The 12,861-nt window shown below is 42.3% G+C and overlaps 1 protein-coding gene across 1 annotated transcript in view; it reads left to right on the top strand.

The window, feature by feature from the left end:
* Positions 1–12,861, top strand: part of LOC129098032 (eukaryotic translation initiation factor 4 gamma 1-like) — a 39,860-nt gene that overhangs the window by 10,078 nt on the left and 16,921 nt on the right. The window contains 6 exon segments of the mRNA XM_054607014.1: positions 125–145; positions 627–821; positions 1,381–1,483; positions 6,778–6,917; positions 12,061–12,153; positions 12,559–12,649. Coding sequence (XP_054462989.1) covers positions 125–145; positions 627–821; positions 1,381–1,483; positions 6,778–6,917; positions 12,061–12,153; positions 12,559–12,649 — 643 coding nt within the window.

Here is a 12,861-nt window from a genome sequence, read left to right as displayed (position 1 = left end):
TCTCTCTCTCTCTCTCTCTTTCTCTCTTTGGTTTTTTCTTTCTTTCTCTCAATCCATCTCCTCCCTCCCTCTTATTGCTTCCATTTGATGTGTCTCTGTGTGACCTGTGTTTGCGCTGCTCAAGGGAAGCTTCAGGTCGCTACAGGTAACTCAATCAATTTCCTCTTTTCTTCTAGTCCCCCCCTTTTTTTTTTTTTTTTTTTTTTTATTCCCCCACCTCCACAGTCTTGAGGATCACATATGTGTCTCATATATTTGGCAGCATTGTGCTTTGTTGGCTCAGCGGTTAGCTTCCCAGGCCCGGCAGCAGAATGTCAATGAGGAGGCTCTGAATGAACCCCGCATTAGCTGCTTTATCTCTGCTGGCAGGCAATATGTTTCCAGTTGGAGTCCAGCCATAGATTCATGGTCAAACGATTAGCTTAGCTGTTAGCCTGGACCCCTGCTTGGTCCGAGAGATAAAGTCATACAAACACATGGGGGATGATATTTATGTTGTAGGTTTCAGAAAGGTTACTAATAATTTGTCTCTCACACCCCATTTCTACTCCTTCTCATACTCCATATTTCTTTTCTCCCTCTTCCTCTTTGCTTTGCTTTGCTCCTCTGCCCCCCCCCCCCTATAGCCCTACTACACCAACAGGGCCAGCCTGCCTCCCAACAGCGGGCCCCGGGGCGTCCCTCCCAACAGCGGCCCTCGACCGGTGACGCCCACCCACGTCTACCAGCCGGGCCCCGGCTCTCAGATGATGATGATCCCTGGGCAACAACTGCCCTTCCCCAGCTCGCCGCAAGGACCCGCCTACTTCATACCGGGACAGGTAGATGGGGGAGGGGTCGGTCACAAAGTGGGGAGGGGTTAAGTAGTGACAGATGGTATATGGACAGCTGAGCTAACATGACACAAACCAACAATTTTTTGCTCATATCTTCTCTTTCATATAGAGCTTTTGTTGCATTTTTCTTCTTTGTATAAATTCTGTAAACATTGATTAATACCTTAAAATGGTTTGAAGCCTTGTTTTGTGAAGAGAAAGACAAGTATCTTGTTGTGCAGTAATTATGTTTGCATTGTTATGACTGTATCTAATAATTCAAGGATGATTTATTGTCATTATGCAACACAACAAAGTGCAGTTGCATCCCATTTACAACACAATATAAACATGATTTTAAAAAAACAGTAGTGCATTTTTAAAATTTGCATAATAAGGAATGTCAACAGCAGCAACCAAAACTATTTCCGGGGGAGATAATAAAATAAAAAAAGATGATCTACATCAGGAAAGCATCGTCCATCAACTTCCTCTATGTTTGAGCACCAATCATCGTGACCTGACTTGACATATCTTCCACGCTTCCTCCTCTTTGTTTCCTCAGTACCGGTCGGCGACCTACGTGGCCACACCCCAGCAGTACCCGGTCCCAGCGGGCACCCCAGGCTTCTACCCAGGCACCAGCCCCGCCGAATATGGTACTTATGGTAAGAGGCTCTACCTGGGGCCTCACCTGAGCCACTCACACACAGAGAGAGACACTAATATGACGAGTACAGGTGTGAATCTTCACCAGCCTCACAGTTTGATTCGATTCACCTGTCGACAATTCAAATGTGAAATAATTCCCAATGCATGTCAATGTTGCACATCGTCAATTTTTCTGCACATGGCTACTGTTTTATGAATGAATACAGGCAGTTAGATAAATCTTCTCTTCCTTTTTATTTAGAAAGTGTTTTAAAAAAATCAGACTACGACAGTTTATAATATAAAAAGCTGCATCTTTTCAATAGTAGTATCTGTGTGAGCCACCTCAGTAAATAAATAAAACATAAATCCTCTGTAAGTAAGGGGAATTCCTGAATGCCTGTGGCATTTTACACTGCATGAATTATCTTAGCTGCTAGCAGACATTTCCTTGCTCTTTGCTCTTCTGCTCTTACTTTGTTTAAGTCCCTGCGTCTCCGGACAGAACAGCACCACGTTTGAATTTCAGCTTGCATGCACGTTTTACATTGTTGACGACAGAGCGGCTAATATTGCATCAAGCTCTCTGCTCCGCCGTACAGGTATGTACGCTCCGCCCGCGGTGAAACGGATCAGAGGGAGGGAGGGAGAGGGAGAGAGAGAGAGGCGCGACTGACAGTAAATGAAAGCAAAACAAAGTAAAGATTCACACTGAATTGAAAAGAAACCAAACTCCCAATTTATGTTCTGTCACTGCCAATCATCTCCCAATCGAGAAATGTCTACACTTTGAATGGCATGCTAACAAAGGACCGACCAAGATCATCAGTAGACCTGCATGTCATTTCTATAAAGGCAGTTGTTGTGTGTGATATTTTTTCTCAGTTGCTCTGGAAATCTGGACTTTGTCCGTCTGCTGCTCCACCTAGACTTTCCTGTTTGTTTTGTATTTCTCCTCATATCGATCTTTACAGAAGAGCACTTGTCTTCCTTGAATAACTCACAGACTTATGATATTGCTCTTTAATTATGCTCATCTTTCTCATCTTTATCATAAGTCAACCCCAGAAGTCTCGTCAGTGCTTCCGACGCTTCTTGTTGCTCCGGATTAGTTTATATGAGAAGTCATAGACCAGCAGGTTTAGATGTTGGAATGAACACACACAGAACTGCTCTGCGTTAAAGAGGACGAAGTAGCAGGGTGTGTTTCTGTGTAACTTCCTCAGAACCAAAGAGCAATGACATTTCTCTAGGCTGTCAGTTGCGCATTGATATCCAACAATCACACAAGTAGAAATGACTGTAGGTTATTTTACTACCATCCAACATGGAGCATATGACCGTGATGAAAATGTGACTGTGAGACGGGTTGTCTGTCTGTCATAGTCACAGCCGGTGGAGTAAAATGGGAAGTGTGTCAACTTAAATAACGTCTGCATTGAGCGTCACAGATTAAAGATCTATATGGAATAGTTTTGTTTCTATAATACGCTGAAGAAATGCAGCTATCCTACTCCATCTAGTACTTCATACTATATATTTACTTTGTGTTCATTCATTCCACACATACTCTCTTATCATATGATCATATTGCGTCACATCTTCCACTTAATACAGTAACCCTGCAGAGGTCTGCTGTTGATCCCGTGTGCTGTGACGCCCTCTAGAGGTTGCCGAGTGTCAGTGCATCACAAGAAGTGACGACACCCTGAAAAAACAAACTTGCTGACCCCCCCCCTCCAGCAGGCATCCCAACTATGTGTTGCCTTTGTTTAAACTGTAGCTCATCAGCAGTAGAATTTGCTGGCCTGAATACAGCACTGCATACAATTCTTCCTGATGGGCTTTTCATTTCACGCTCTTTGCACATCGGTGTGTGTGTGTGCACTGTACTTTGTGGATGGAGCTTTAAAAAGTACCTCTGCACCTGCGTATGCATGTTTAAAAAATAATGCAACTAGATGTAATTTTAAAAAGTGTGGTGAATTGTTATAAAATATATAATCTTTTGTTTGCAGACTCAAAATGTTTGCTTATTCATACTTCTAGTGTTTCCAGATGGATGTTTATTGTTGGGCAGTTGGTGGAAAATGCAGCATACATCCTCAGTGGTTTAAGTATTTTTGTATAAATTGTCAAATTGTACTATGAACACTTCTGGTTCTGTACTTTTGACTCAAATTAGACCCACGCAAAATGCCAATTCCGGAAAAACGAATCCCCTCTGAAATACTTTACTGCCTTTTTTCCTCCTTTATGGCAGCTCACCAAAGGCATGCCTCATATGTCTGTTATGTTGTATTGGTCTCTGCCAGCCTTGGTGTTGCCCTGATGCATTACTCTCTTCACAACAGCAGGACTGACAGAGCTGTTCTGCTATTTATGTGTGTCGGAGGAGGATGTTTGTCACATTGATCATTCTGCGAGTCACATGGCGTGTCGCAAAAATGGGGCTGCTGGCACATGACCCTAAATAACCGGTCATGTGACAGTGACAGACAGAGAGAGACATGGCTCTCAAACTCTGGTCTCTCATGGACCTGTCCACTATGTCGGCTTTGAAGATGGTCCAGTGCTGTTTTTCAAGGTTTCATCAAAAGACAATAAAGTGAAACAGATTTATAGTATATCTGGAAATGATTCAGATTTCTCCCTTTTAAGAACTACAATTCCCACCATAACGTTCTGCTAATCGCTTAATAACAATCTCAGAGTTTCATTCCAACACCCCCACTCCGGTCCTCTAAGTGGTGCAGTCCGTCTGACCATTGACTCCTTTTCTAGCAGTCAAGTTAAACAAACACACACACACACACACACACCGTGCTGACGGAGTAGGGCGACTATTTTTAAGACCCCCTCCCCTCCCAGGTTGAGTGATTTGCTCAACTCCTGCCACATAACATGTACAAACTCACAGCCCAACCTCTCTGTAGGAGCTTGTGATGCCAGATCGGATCACTTATTCAGGGCTGGAGGGATAGAGACCACTCTGAGTAACACAACTGAATAGTTTAGCTGGCCTGCAAGCATACACTGTAGAGAAAGGTGGGGGGAAGAAAGGAAGGGAGGGAGGAAGGTTAAAAAAAAGTGAAAGGCAGGGAGGAATCGTGAAAGGTCAGAGGGAGGAGCAACAGGGGGGATACGCTGGAAGAGGGAGGGCTGAGGTTAAAAGAAGTCGTTCTGAGAGGGCACCTGTAGAGAGGACAGGAAGAAGTTAGAGAGGGGGTTTGAACAGAAACCCCCTCTCCTTTTTTTTTTTTTTTCCTCCCTCCTTTTCTGTCCGCACACAATTCTGCGTTCTGCAGACATTCAGCATGGGGAACCGAGGGTCTCAACAGCAGCAGGACTCTGAGGGTAGGTGTCCTCTAGAAAGGGCTCTCATTATTCTCTCTTATTTAGAGTATGTGGGGCGCCGTCCAAGAAGAAAAGTCTCCTTCTGGCTCTGTTTTTTTATGCATGATATCTTCTCCATCTCTCTCTCTCTCTCTCTCTCTCTGCCGAGCCCGTCTTCCCTCCCTTTCCCTCTCGCACGCTCTCCCCCCAAGCCGGTGTGAGGGTTTTTTGACTATATTTAGGCTGTGCTGCCTCCTGGTCAACAATGTAGACTCAGTAATGTGAGTTAGACTGAAATGCATGAGTAGGAAGAGGAGGAGGAAGAGCAGGAGCGAGCTGCCGTCGGGCTGCAAGTGAGAGGCCTCTGCAATCTGGGGATTTTTTTCCTGTTTTTTAACTCCCAGGCCTTTTTTAGAAAGCGGGCAACAATCTGTTCTGAACTGTAAGCCGAGGCCGGTGACAAGGCCAGGTAATGTCACCGAGTGGGTGGATGTCTTGTTGACATTATTGACCGCGGAGACTAATGGAGGATCTTTTGAAAGTTGTTGACACTTTTTAATTTTCTTTGGCATGTTGGCAGCTTTCTTTGCAAGTTTGTGAGCATGAGAAAGATCGAGTGCCTTCAGAAACACAGGACACCAAAGCAGGGTTCGCCTAAGCTGTCGTGTCATGTTCATGAGGGGCCTACCTGAGTTGACTTCCAGGTCCCATGTTTGCTTCTGATGACTGTTGATTCAACATGAAGGGGGGGGATTTTGAGATGGCACAACAGCAAACAGAGTGGGGGGGGGAAGATAGAGATCTGAGTTAATCAGGGGTGTCATGAGGACGCATTGAAACAGTTTGAAAAATAAGTCAGTGGAAATGAAATAATTGGAGTTTTATTATTTTTGGGAAAAATCTTTAATTACAGTCATCTGATACTTGAGTTGAGTCACCTGTTACTCAGTCTGCATGGAAACAAGTGTAGAGCTGAAATGATTGGTGGATAAATCCCCCAAAACTGCTATGTTTATCAATGAACCAAGGTTTTTATTTTTTTTGGGTTATATATATCTTTGGGTTTTTGACTATTGGTCGAACGTGAAATGAGCAGTCTTAATAAGTCACGTTGGACTCTGAACAACATGGTGGGAGGATAACCATTGTTTATTTGCATAAACTACCCACATTGTGATGCACGTTTCATTTAACAAAGCAAAACGAAGAATTCAACTTGTGTCTGATTACACTTTGCGCTACTTGGAAGGTGGAACAGTCTGGCTTTTCTGCCAGATATTAATAACATCTTTCACATTATTGAAAGTAAAAAAGTAAAGATCATACTGGCATGGTCTGTGGTCTTTAATTAATGACACAATAATCGAGAGATTAGAGTTGAATAATCAGTGTTTGGCCTTTTTTAAATCCCAACATTTATTTATTTATCTATTGTTTGTTCATTTATTAATTCATTGCCCATTCCTTCAGAATATCTCGTCCATTTTGGACAAAATGTTGAGCCAATAACACGGAAATGCTGCTGCAATTGTGATTTAAAAAAATAAAAATAATAATTGTTTCTTTGTGTGATCTTGTTTTAATTGAGGTGCGTTCACATAGATTTTAAGTTGCTCTCTACTGGAGTATTTGACAGATGCCTAGAATGTAAAACATCCTCAGTTGGGATTGAGAAGACTTTGGTGCTTAATAAAAGTGCACTTATCTCACAGTAATGGCACTATAACGTCGCTGTGGACATAAAAAAAATGCAGCTGTTGCTCTGCAAATCATCAGGAAATCAAACCTTCACATTTTAGATGCAGCTTTTCCCCACTGCCTCAAACAGGACATGGTTTAAACACTAGTTATGTGCTGTCAAAAGTGTGTGTGCTTGTCCTGTGCTGATGTGTTTGTGTCAAGTTCTGGCTTTAGGATGAAGTCAGTGTGTGTGTTGGTCTGATGGTTTACATTCTCGTCCTTGTCTGATACACAGCAGGGGCCTACTACCCCGCCCAGCCTCAGTTCACCCCGACGGTGCAGGCGGCACCGGTGATTATGAACCCGGCCCCTCAACAGCAGCAACCACCACCTCAGCCTCCACAACACATCGCCACCAAACGAGAACGCAAACAGGTACGGACACTATCCTACATCGCTCTTCAAACTTTAAAATGGCTTATTGAGAAGAAGAGGTTCAGGATTTTCATATACTTGACTTTGACGTTTAGTCTCACAACAACTCCAAACATTTTATCTGCAGAATAAACCGCTATTAAACCTTTTAATAGTCCTTTTTCTTTTATTATTGTTAAACATGGTGGAAACTTTAATAGGAAAGTAAAACAGACTCAAACAAACTGTTCACAAAACGGAAACTTTTGTTATCAGCCCTGTTTGGATAAGATCTGTTTATCAGTGAAGGTCAGGCACTTTAACAGGCACTATTATTTAGTGTTAATTCCATCTGAATACATGATATCTGTGTTTTATAGAAATTTCATCGCTGTATACATCTTGGTGACATTGCAGACTAGTCAAATACTATATTTGGTATTTAAATTATAGAAGGTTTGATCCCTGCTATGTACTTTTTAGCCTAATCTCTTTCCTGCAACATGCACGATCAAATGCAAGAGATTTATACATCCAGGTACACACAACCAGTCACATTCATCTGTGAACTGAGTGAAGTCAGGGAGTAGAAAGGGAGATACATTTAGGAAAGATGTGTCATAAAGTATCTCTTCTGATTATCTGACTTGTTCTCATGTTAGTCAAAACACAGTAGAGGTTTGTTTCTGTAAATAATACCTGAGTCCAAACAAGAAGAAATACCAGAAGAAAGCTTTATCCGCCGCTGAAAATATGAAATTATCGCTTATAAAACGGATCCAAACATCGTCACAAAACCAAGTAGTTTTGTTTTTGGACAGTTCATTTAATCAACCAATAAAATATGTGACATATCTCTGGATTTTCAACCGGGAACAAGGAGATAGAGGAGTTCATGAAAGAAGCAAGTCCTTCTAAAAGATCACTGAGGGACAAGCAGTTTTTTGTATGAGGGGAAAATATCCGCAAACTGAATAATCAGACTTCCAGATGCACAATGTGATAGTCTGGCTGCAGATCCTGTTTTTATTATGCTCTACAGGTTGTTTACATGCATACAAAACAAACCATGGAGAATTGAGCAATACAAAAGAACAGGGTCTACATTGACATCACCAGACCAAATGCAATTAGTCTGGAAGCTCTCGGTTCATTTTCCAAGAGGTGATATCAATCGGTTATCAACAGGGCAGCTAATCGCAGCACATCAGGGCGGGACTTTGCACAAAGCGGGTGGGAAAACATAACGCATGAGTAACGCAAAAATGTAATAATAGAGTGCCGGTATGTTATGAGCTGGTTTATCAAACGTTTGTCAAAACCTTTCAATAGAACGGCAAACAAATCTCTCTTCTAATGAAAAGGTTTAAGTTCAGTTGATTTATATTTTTTTAGTCAAAGACGATTGAAGAAGACTTGAAACTAGAGATTGAGACCATAAACTCATGTTTACAATGTTTACTGAGGGAATAAATCAAGAGAGAAGTAGAGTCATTTTCTCATAGACTTCTATACAACCAGAGGAGTCGCCCCTGATGGACACTAGAGAGAATGCAAGTTTAAAACGCCTCAGAATTGGCTTCACTTTTCAGAACTGAAAGCTGCCATCTTGGCTAGCTGCTACAAGCTACATTAGCATCTGCTAGCGGTACACTCCTGAATCTGTTTGTGGTCGAGTTGCATCGTGGGTAATGCACTAGGCGTCATAGTTTTGACAAGTAAGAAGAATACATATAATAAAAGAGATTCTATATCTCTGGTTCTGTTTCTTTCTCCATAGCAACCCAGTAACCCAATGTTTTATAGATAATACAGCTCGTCAGTAGTGTTGCGATCCCTCTAAATATGATTCCAGAGTCGTTCCTGAGTTCAGTTAACTGGTGGAAACAGATAGTGGTGATCTTGACCTTAGCTCGTTTCGGTGTGAGAGGAAGCTGCTGTGCGACATATTCCCCCTCTTCTACAGTGTGTCTAGTGTTTCCTTTGCTCTCTAAGATGGCTTTCTCCTGGTATGTGGTAGCTCGCTGTGAACTGTAGCCCCATTTGGTGCCTCTCATGTAGTCATCTTTTCCTTTTTTCTGTTTTTTTTTTTTTTTTTTTACATTTTAACACTTCTGTGATGCTGGTTACATTTTGGGAAATAATTTTGAGACATTTCCAGATTCCCTAGAGACCCTTTTATCCAGCTAAACATTAAAATATTCAGTTTCTTGCATTAAGTGTTTTTTTTTAACCTGTTTCACAACCGAAGTCTGCAGCCAGAGGTGGGTTTTTTTCACACTCTAATCATCTGTGAAGAAATCTCACCTATTGATAACATAAGAGGCCCAAACTTGACCTATTTGAACACGTTTATCTAACGCCTCTATTTGCTTGGTTTTCCCTTCGTTGCCAGTTTATTGACTGTGTCAGTGTGTCTTGAAATAAGTTTTGTCTATCTCTGAGCTTCTACCACAGTTTGTATGGGGTTGTGAATAAGCTTTTGTCCTGTTTTTTTACTTCATTATGGCTGGAATGTATCTTTTCTATTTTTCTTCATCTGACAAAACATCAAAAATCTAAAGTATCCTCCTTTTGAAAGAAATATGACAACATGTGTAGTTTCTATTTAATATCCATCATATTTTAAGACTTGGTGAACTGTCAATCTTTGTTTCCGAGTCTCATTTACAATTGATGTATGTCAGTCCAGTGAACTTTTATCAGTATAACCAGGTAGATGCTGTTAAAGTTCAATGCTGGGACTCTTTATTTGCCTCAAGACTGGTCTGCTCTCACTGAGGGGGGGCTTGACTTCTTATCAGAGATTGTGGTCGGACTTTGGCTCCGTTCCCAAAGGCCCCGTGCACAATCACTGTCTCTGTCATGTAAAACGCCTATAGTTCACTCAAGACGAGAGAGTCTGCTTGAGTGAGTGCTGCTACGGCTCAAGCCATAAGACTTGTGTCAAAGCATGTGTGTGTGCATAAGTACTCAACAAAATCTTTGCATTTTTTGGCAGTGATGCTCTTTGAGAAAGTAGGTAGAGAAATGACAAGGTAGTACCTCTTAAGATTTAATAAAACTTGTTTTCTTTCTTTTTTCAAAATGTACCCGAACACTGGCAACAAGGAAGATCCTGGTTGGATAATCATGAGAATTCATATGAAACCAAATTCAAATCATACCCTCTAAACTAAAAAGAAACATTTGAATTGACATCCAACACTATTACTAAGCTTGTAGGTAAAGATTTGGTGTTTTTTTTTTTCCAAAAGGACATAAGGCTTTAGTGTGGGCAAGCTGTGACCTTCCATTTATAGGACAGTGTGGCTTTGTGTGGCTTATTTTGCTTATGTAGTTGCATGAAAGTCTGATATACAGAGAGAGGAAGTGTGTGTTTGGACTTTAAAGTGAGTTTTTTCTAGCTTATAGCAGTCATCTTTCTTAGTGCCAACATTCACCCTATTTCTGCCTTTTTAGTTCCTGGTTACATGCAAAAAGTTGTAGCTTTGCAAATTGCATTTTTCCCCCCTTACTTTCCTACTCTTTTTTGCTCTCCCCCCTCCCTGTGTGTCAGAGAGAAAAAGCAGAAGGGAGAGAGGTAGAGGGAGGTGGGGTTGAAGGACATGTCAGCACATTGCTCAGCTCCACGTGGCCACCGGTCTCCTCCCCCTTCTGAGCCCGGAAGGGCTAACCAACCAGCCTTCCTCTGCTGCTGTGGCACCCCACTCCCAACTCCACCTCCTCCTCCTCCTCCTGTACTGGTTTCCTCTGCCCTCATAAGGGGCGAGCCTGAAAAAAAAAAAAAAAAAAGAGTGACTTGAGTGTGCAGGATGGCAGAGCAGACAGAAAGAATGAGGGGGAAAAATGGGGAGTTTCTCCTGCTAGCTGCAGCTCATTTGATAACGATAACGTTTTTTCTCCTGGAAACCCTCCTATTCCCCCCCCCCCCCCCCACACACACACACACACACACACACACACACACACACACACACACACACCCTACTCTGCCCCTCCTTCACACTCCGGCCCCTTTAACTGTCTGTTGGTCTCTGTGGGAGGGTTTTCGCATTCCAATACCATAGCTTTACAAGGCCAGTCGCTTTATCCTCTTTTTTTTTTTTTTTTTTTGCCTCTCTCCTCTCCCCCTCCCTGCTCTGCTCAGCGTATGAGAGAGTGATTCAAGTTGCTAGCTAGCTTAGTGACAGTCAGGCCCAGCCCTGTGCTGCAGGCCTGTAGATCTCTTATCGCAGCCTGGATGTGTGCGAGAGTTAAGCTGAGGGAAAACTTTGCTGGCTTCGTTCACCACACATCCTGCTCTGTGGAAGGTTTTTTAAAGACCAGCCCAGGAGTCCGCTGGAACAGCTACTCCAACCCCAGGATGAGGGAGGCCTGCTAGGTTTTGTAAGCTCCAAGAGAGGAGCTAAACCAGAGAAAAGGTTAGTGGCAACGAGCAAATATTGCTCTTAAAAGTCCAAAGTAGGCCGGAGAATGCAGAAGCTGGACTTTTTACAGTTGAATCCTTGTCCAAGGGACTTTTATATGTAACTTTAAGCAGCACTGTGACTCATACCAGTTGCATGACAGCTCTGACTACCGATAGTCAGTCTGTAGAGTGTGAGAGCAAAGAAAAAGAGGATAGGAAAAGCATGTGGGCACTCCTTATGAGGTCTTGATCAGATTATCACTCCCTGATTGTGCTTTTGACTTAATGAGTCAGGCCCCTTCTCACAACAAGTTAAAAAAAACAGCAGTGGATTTGTTTGACAAATTATCCCCTTTTTTGAAAGTGGGTGAACTCTATTCTCGGCTGATATCAAAACAGCACTGCTATGCGAATAACTGGCTGAAGCACATTCAGCCTTGAAGCGGAGGTATTTGCATGGCGGTTTTGTATTTTTTTTCAGTGCCTCTGTGTTCACAATGTGAGAAATGCAGCTTTCATTGAATCGGGAGGCAGACAGCGAGAGTCATAGGGCTGACGACTGCAGGCGTTGCATCATGGGAAGGCAACGCTCCCTCTTACGTGTTGCTGTCCTCACCCTGAAATATTTTTAACCATTTCTGTTTGCATTTGTGGAAGGGAATTTCCTCAAAGGCTTATCCTCGCATACGGATTCATTTCTTCTCTCCTTTCCCTTCTGTAATCGTTGGCGAATCTCTTCCCTCTGCTCCATAGATCAGAATAAGAGACCCAAACCAAGGAGGTCGAGACATTACAGAGGAGATTATGTCAGGGGGCCGCAGTGGCTCTACCCCAACCCCACCACAGGTGAGCTACGATACCATTAAATGTTATTTTTAGACACCTATGAATTTATTTTCATGCAAATTATAAAATTGAAGTATAGCGAAATGACTGACTGCCACATGTTTCTCCTTACTACTGTGTAAATGTCAGCTTAGTCCATTATATCACTTCAAGTATTTGAAACAAGAATTGACTTGCCTGCTCCATATGTAACTACTTTATGGGGAATGCTGCAGATGGCCGGGACGCTTACATGTGTTACACTGCGACCTGTCAAAACCAAACTGATGTATGATTTGCTGTCAGAGTTCTGATGTCTGGGTCATATATCCAACAAGGCTCTGACGTGAAACTAATTTAGTCAAGTGGACCTCTGAGGCCATACTATATATTCTGACATATATATGTGTTTGTGTCTCCCAACAGACAACCATATCGGGATCAGAAGGTACAGCTGTGGTCCAGTCCAACGGTGAGAGCGTCCCAGCTGCTGCCACACCGGCACTGGTTAGACCAGGTGAGTGTCACATACACAGGGCCCCAGACACGGTCTGACAAATATCCAAGTATAATCTTCCATTTAATATATTATTTAATATTGATTTATTTTGATTTATTTATTTATGTATTTTATTCATTCATTATTTTCAGACTGGCAAACTGGCTTTTTTAATGACTTAATAAATTATATTAAATCCTGTTCACCGGAAAGTAACTTTTATTTTGAAG

The sequence above is a fragment of the Anoplopoma fimbria genome, chromosome 1 (genome assembly GCF_027596085.1).
Source record: "Anoplopoma fimbria isolate UVic2021 breed Golden Eagle Sablefish chromosome 1, Afim_UVic_2022, whole genome shotgun sequence".
Lineage (NCBI taxonomy): Eukaryota > Metazoa > Chordata > Actinopteri > Perciformes > Anoplopomatidae > Anoplopoma > Anoplopoma fimbria.
The sequence above is the reverse complement of the archived record's forward strand: the minus strand, read 5'-3'. Positions and strand labels throughout refer to the sequence as shown.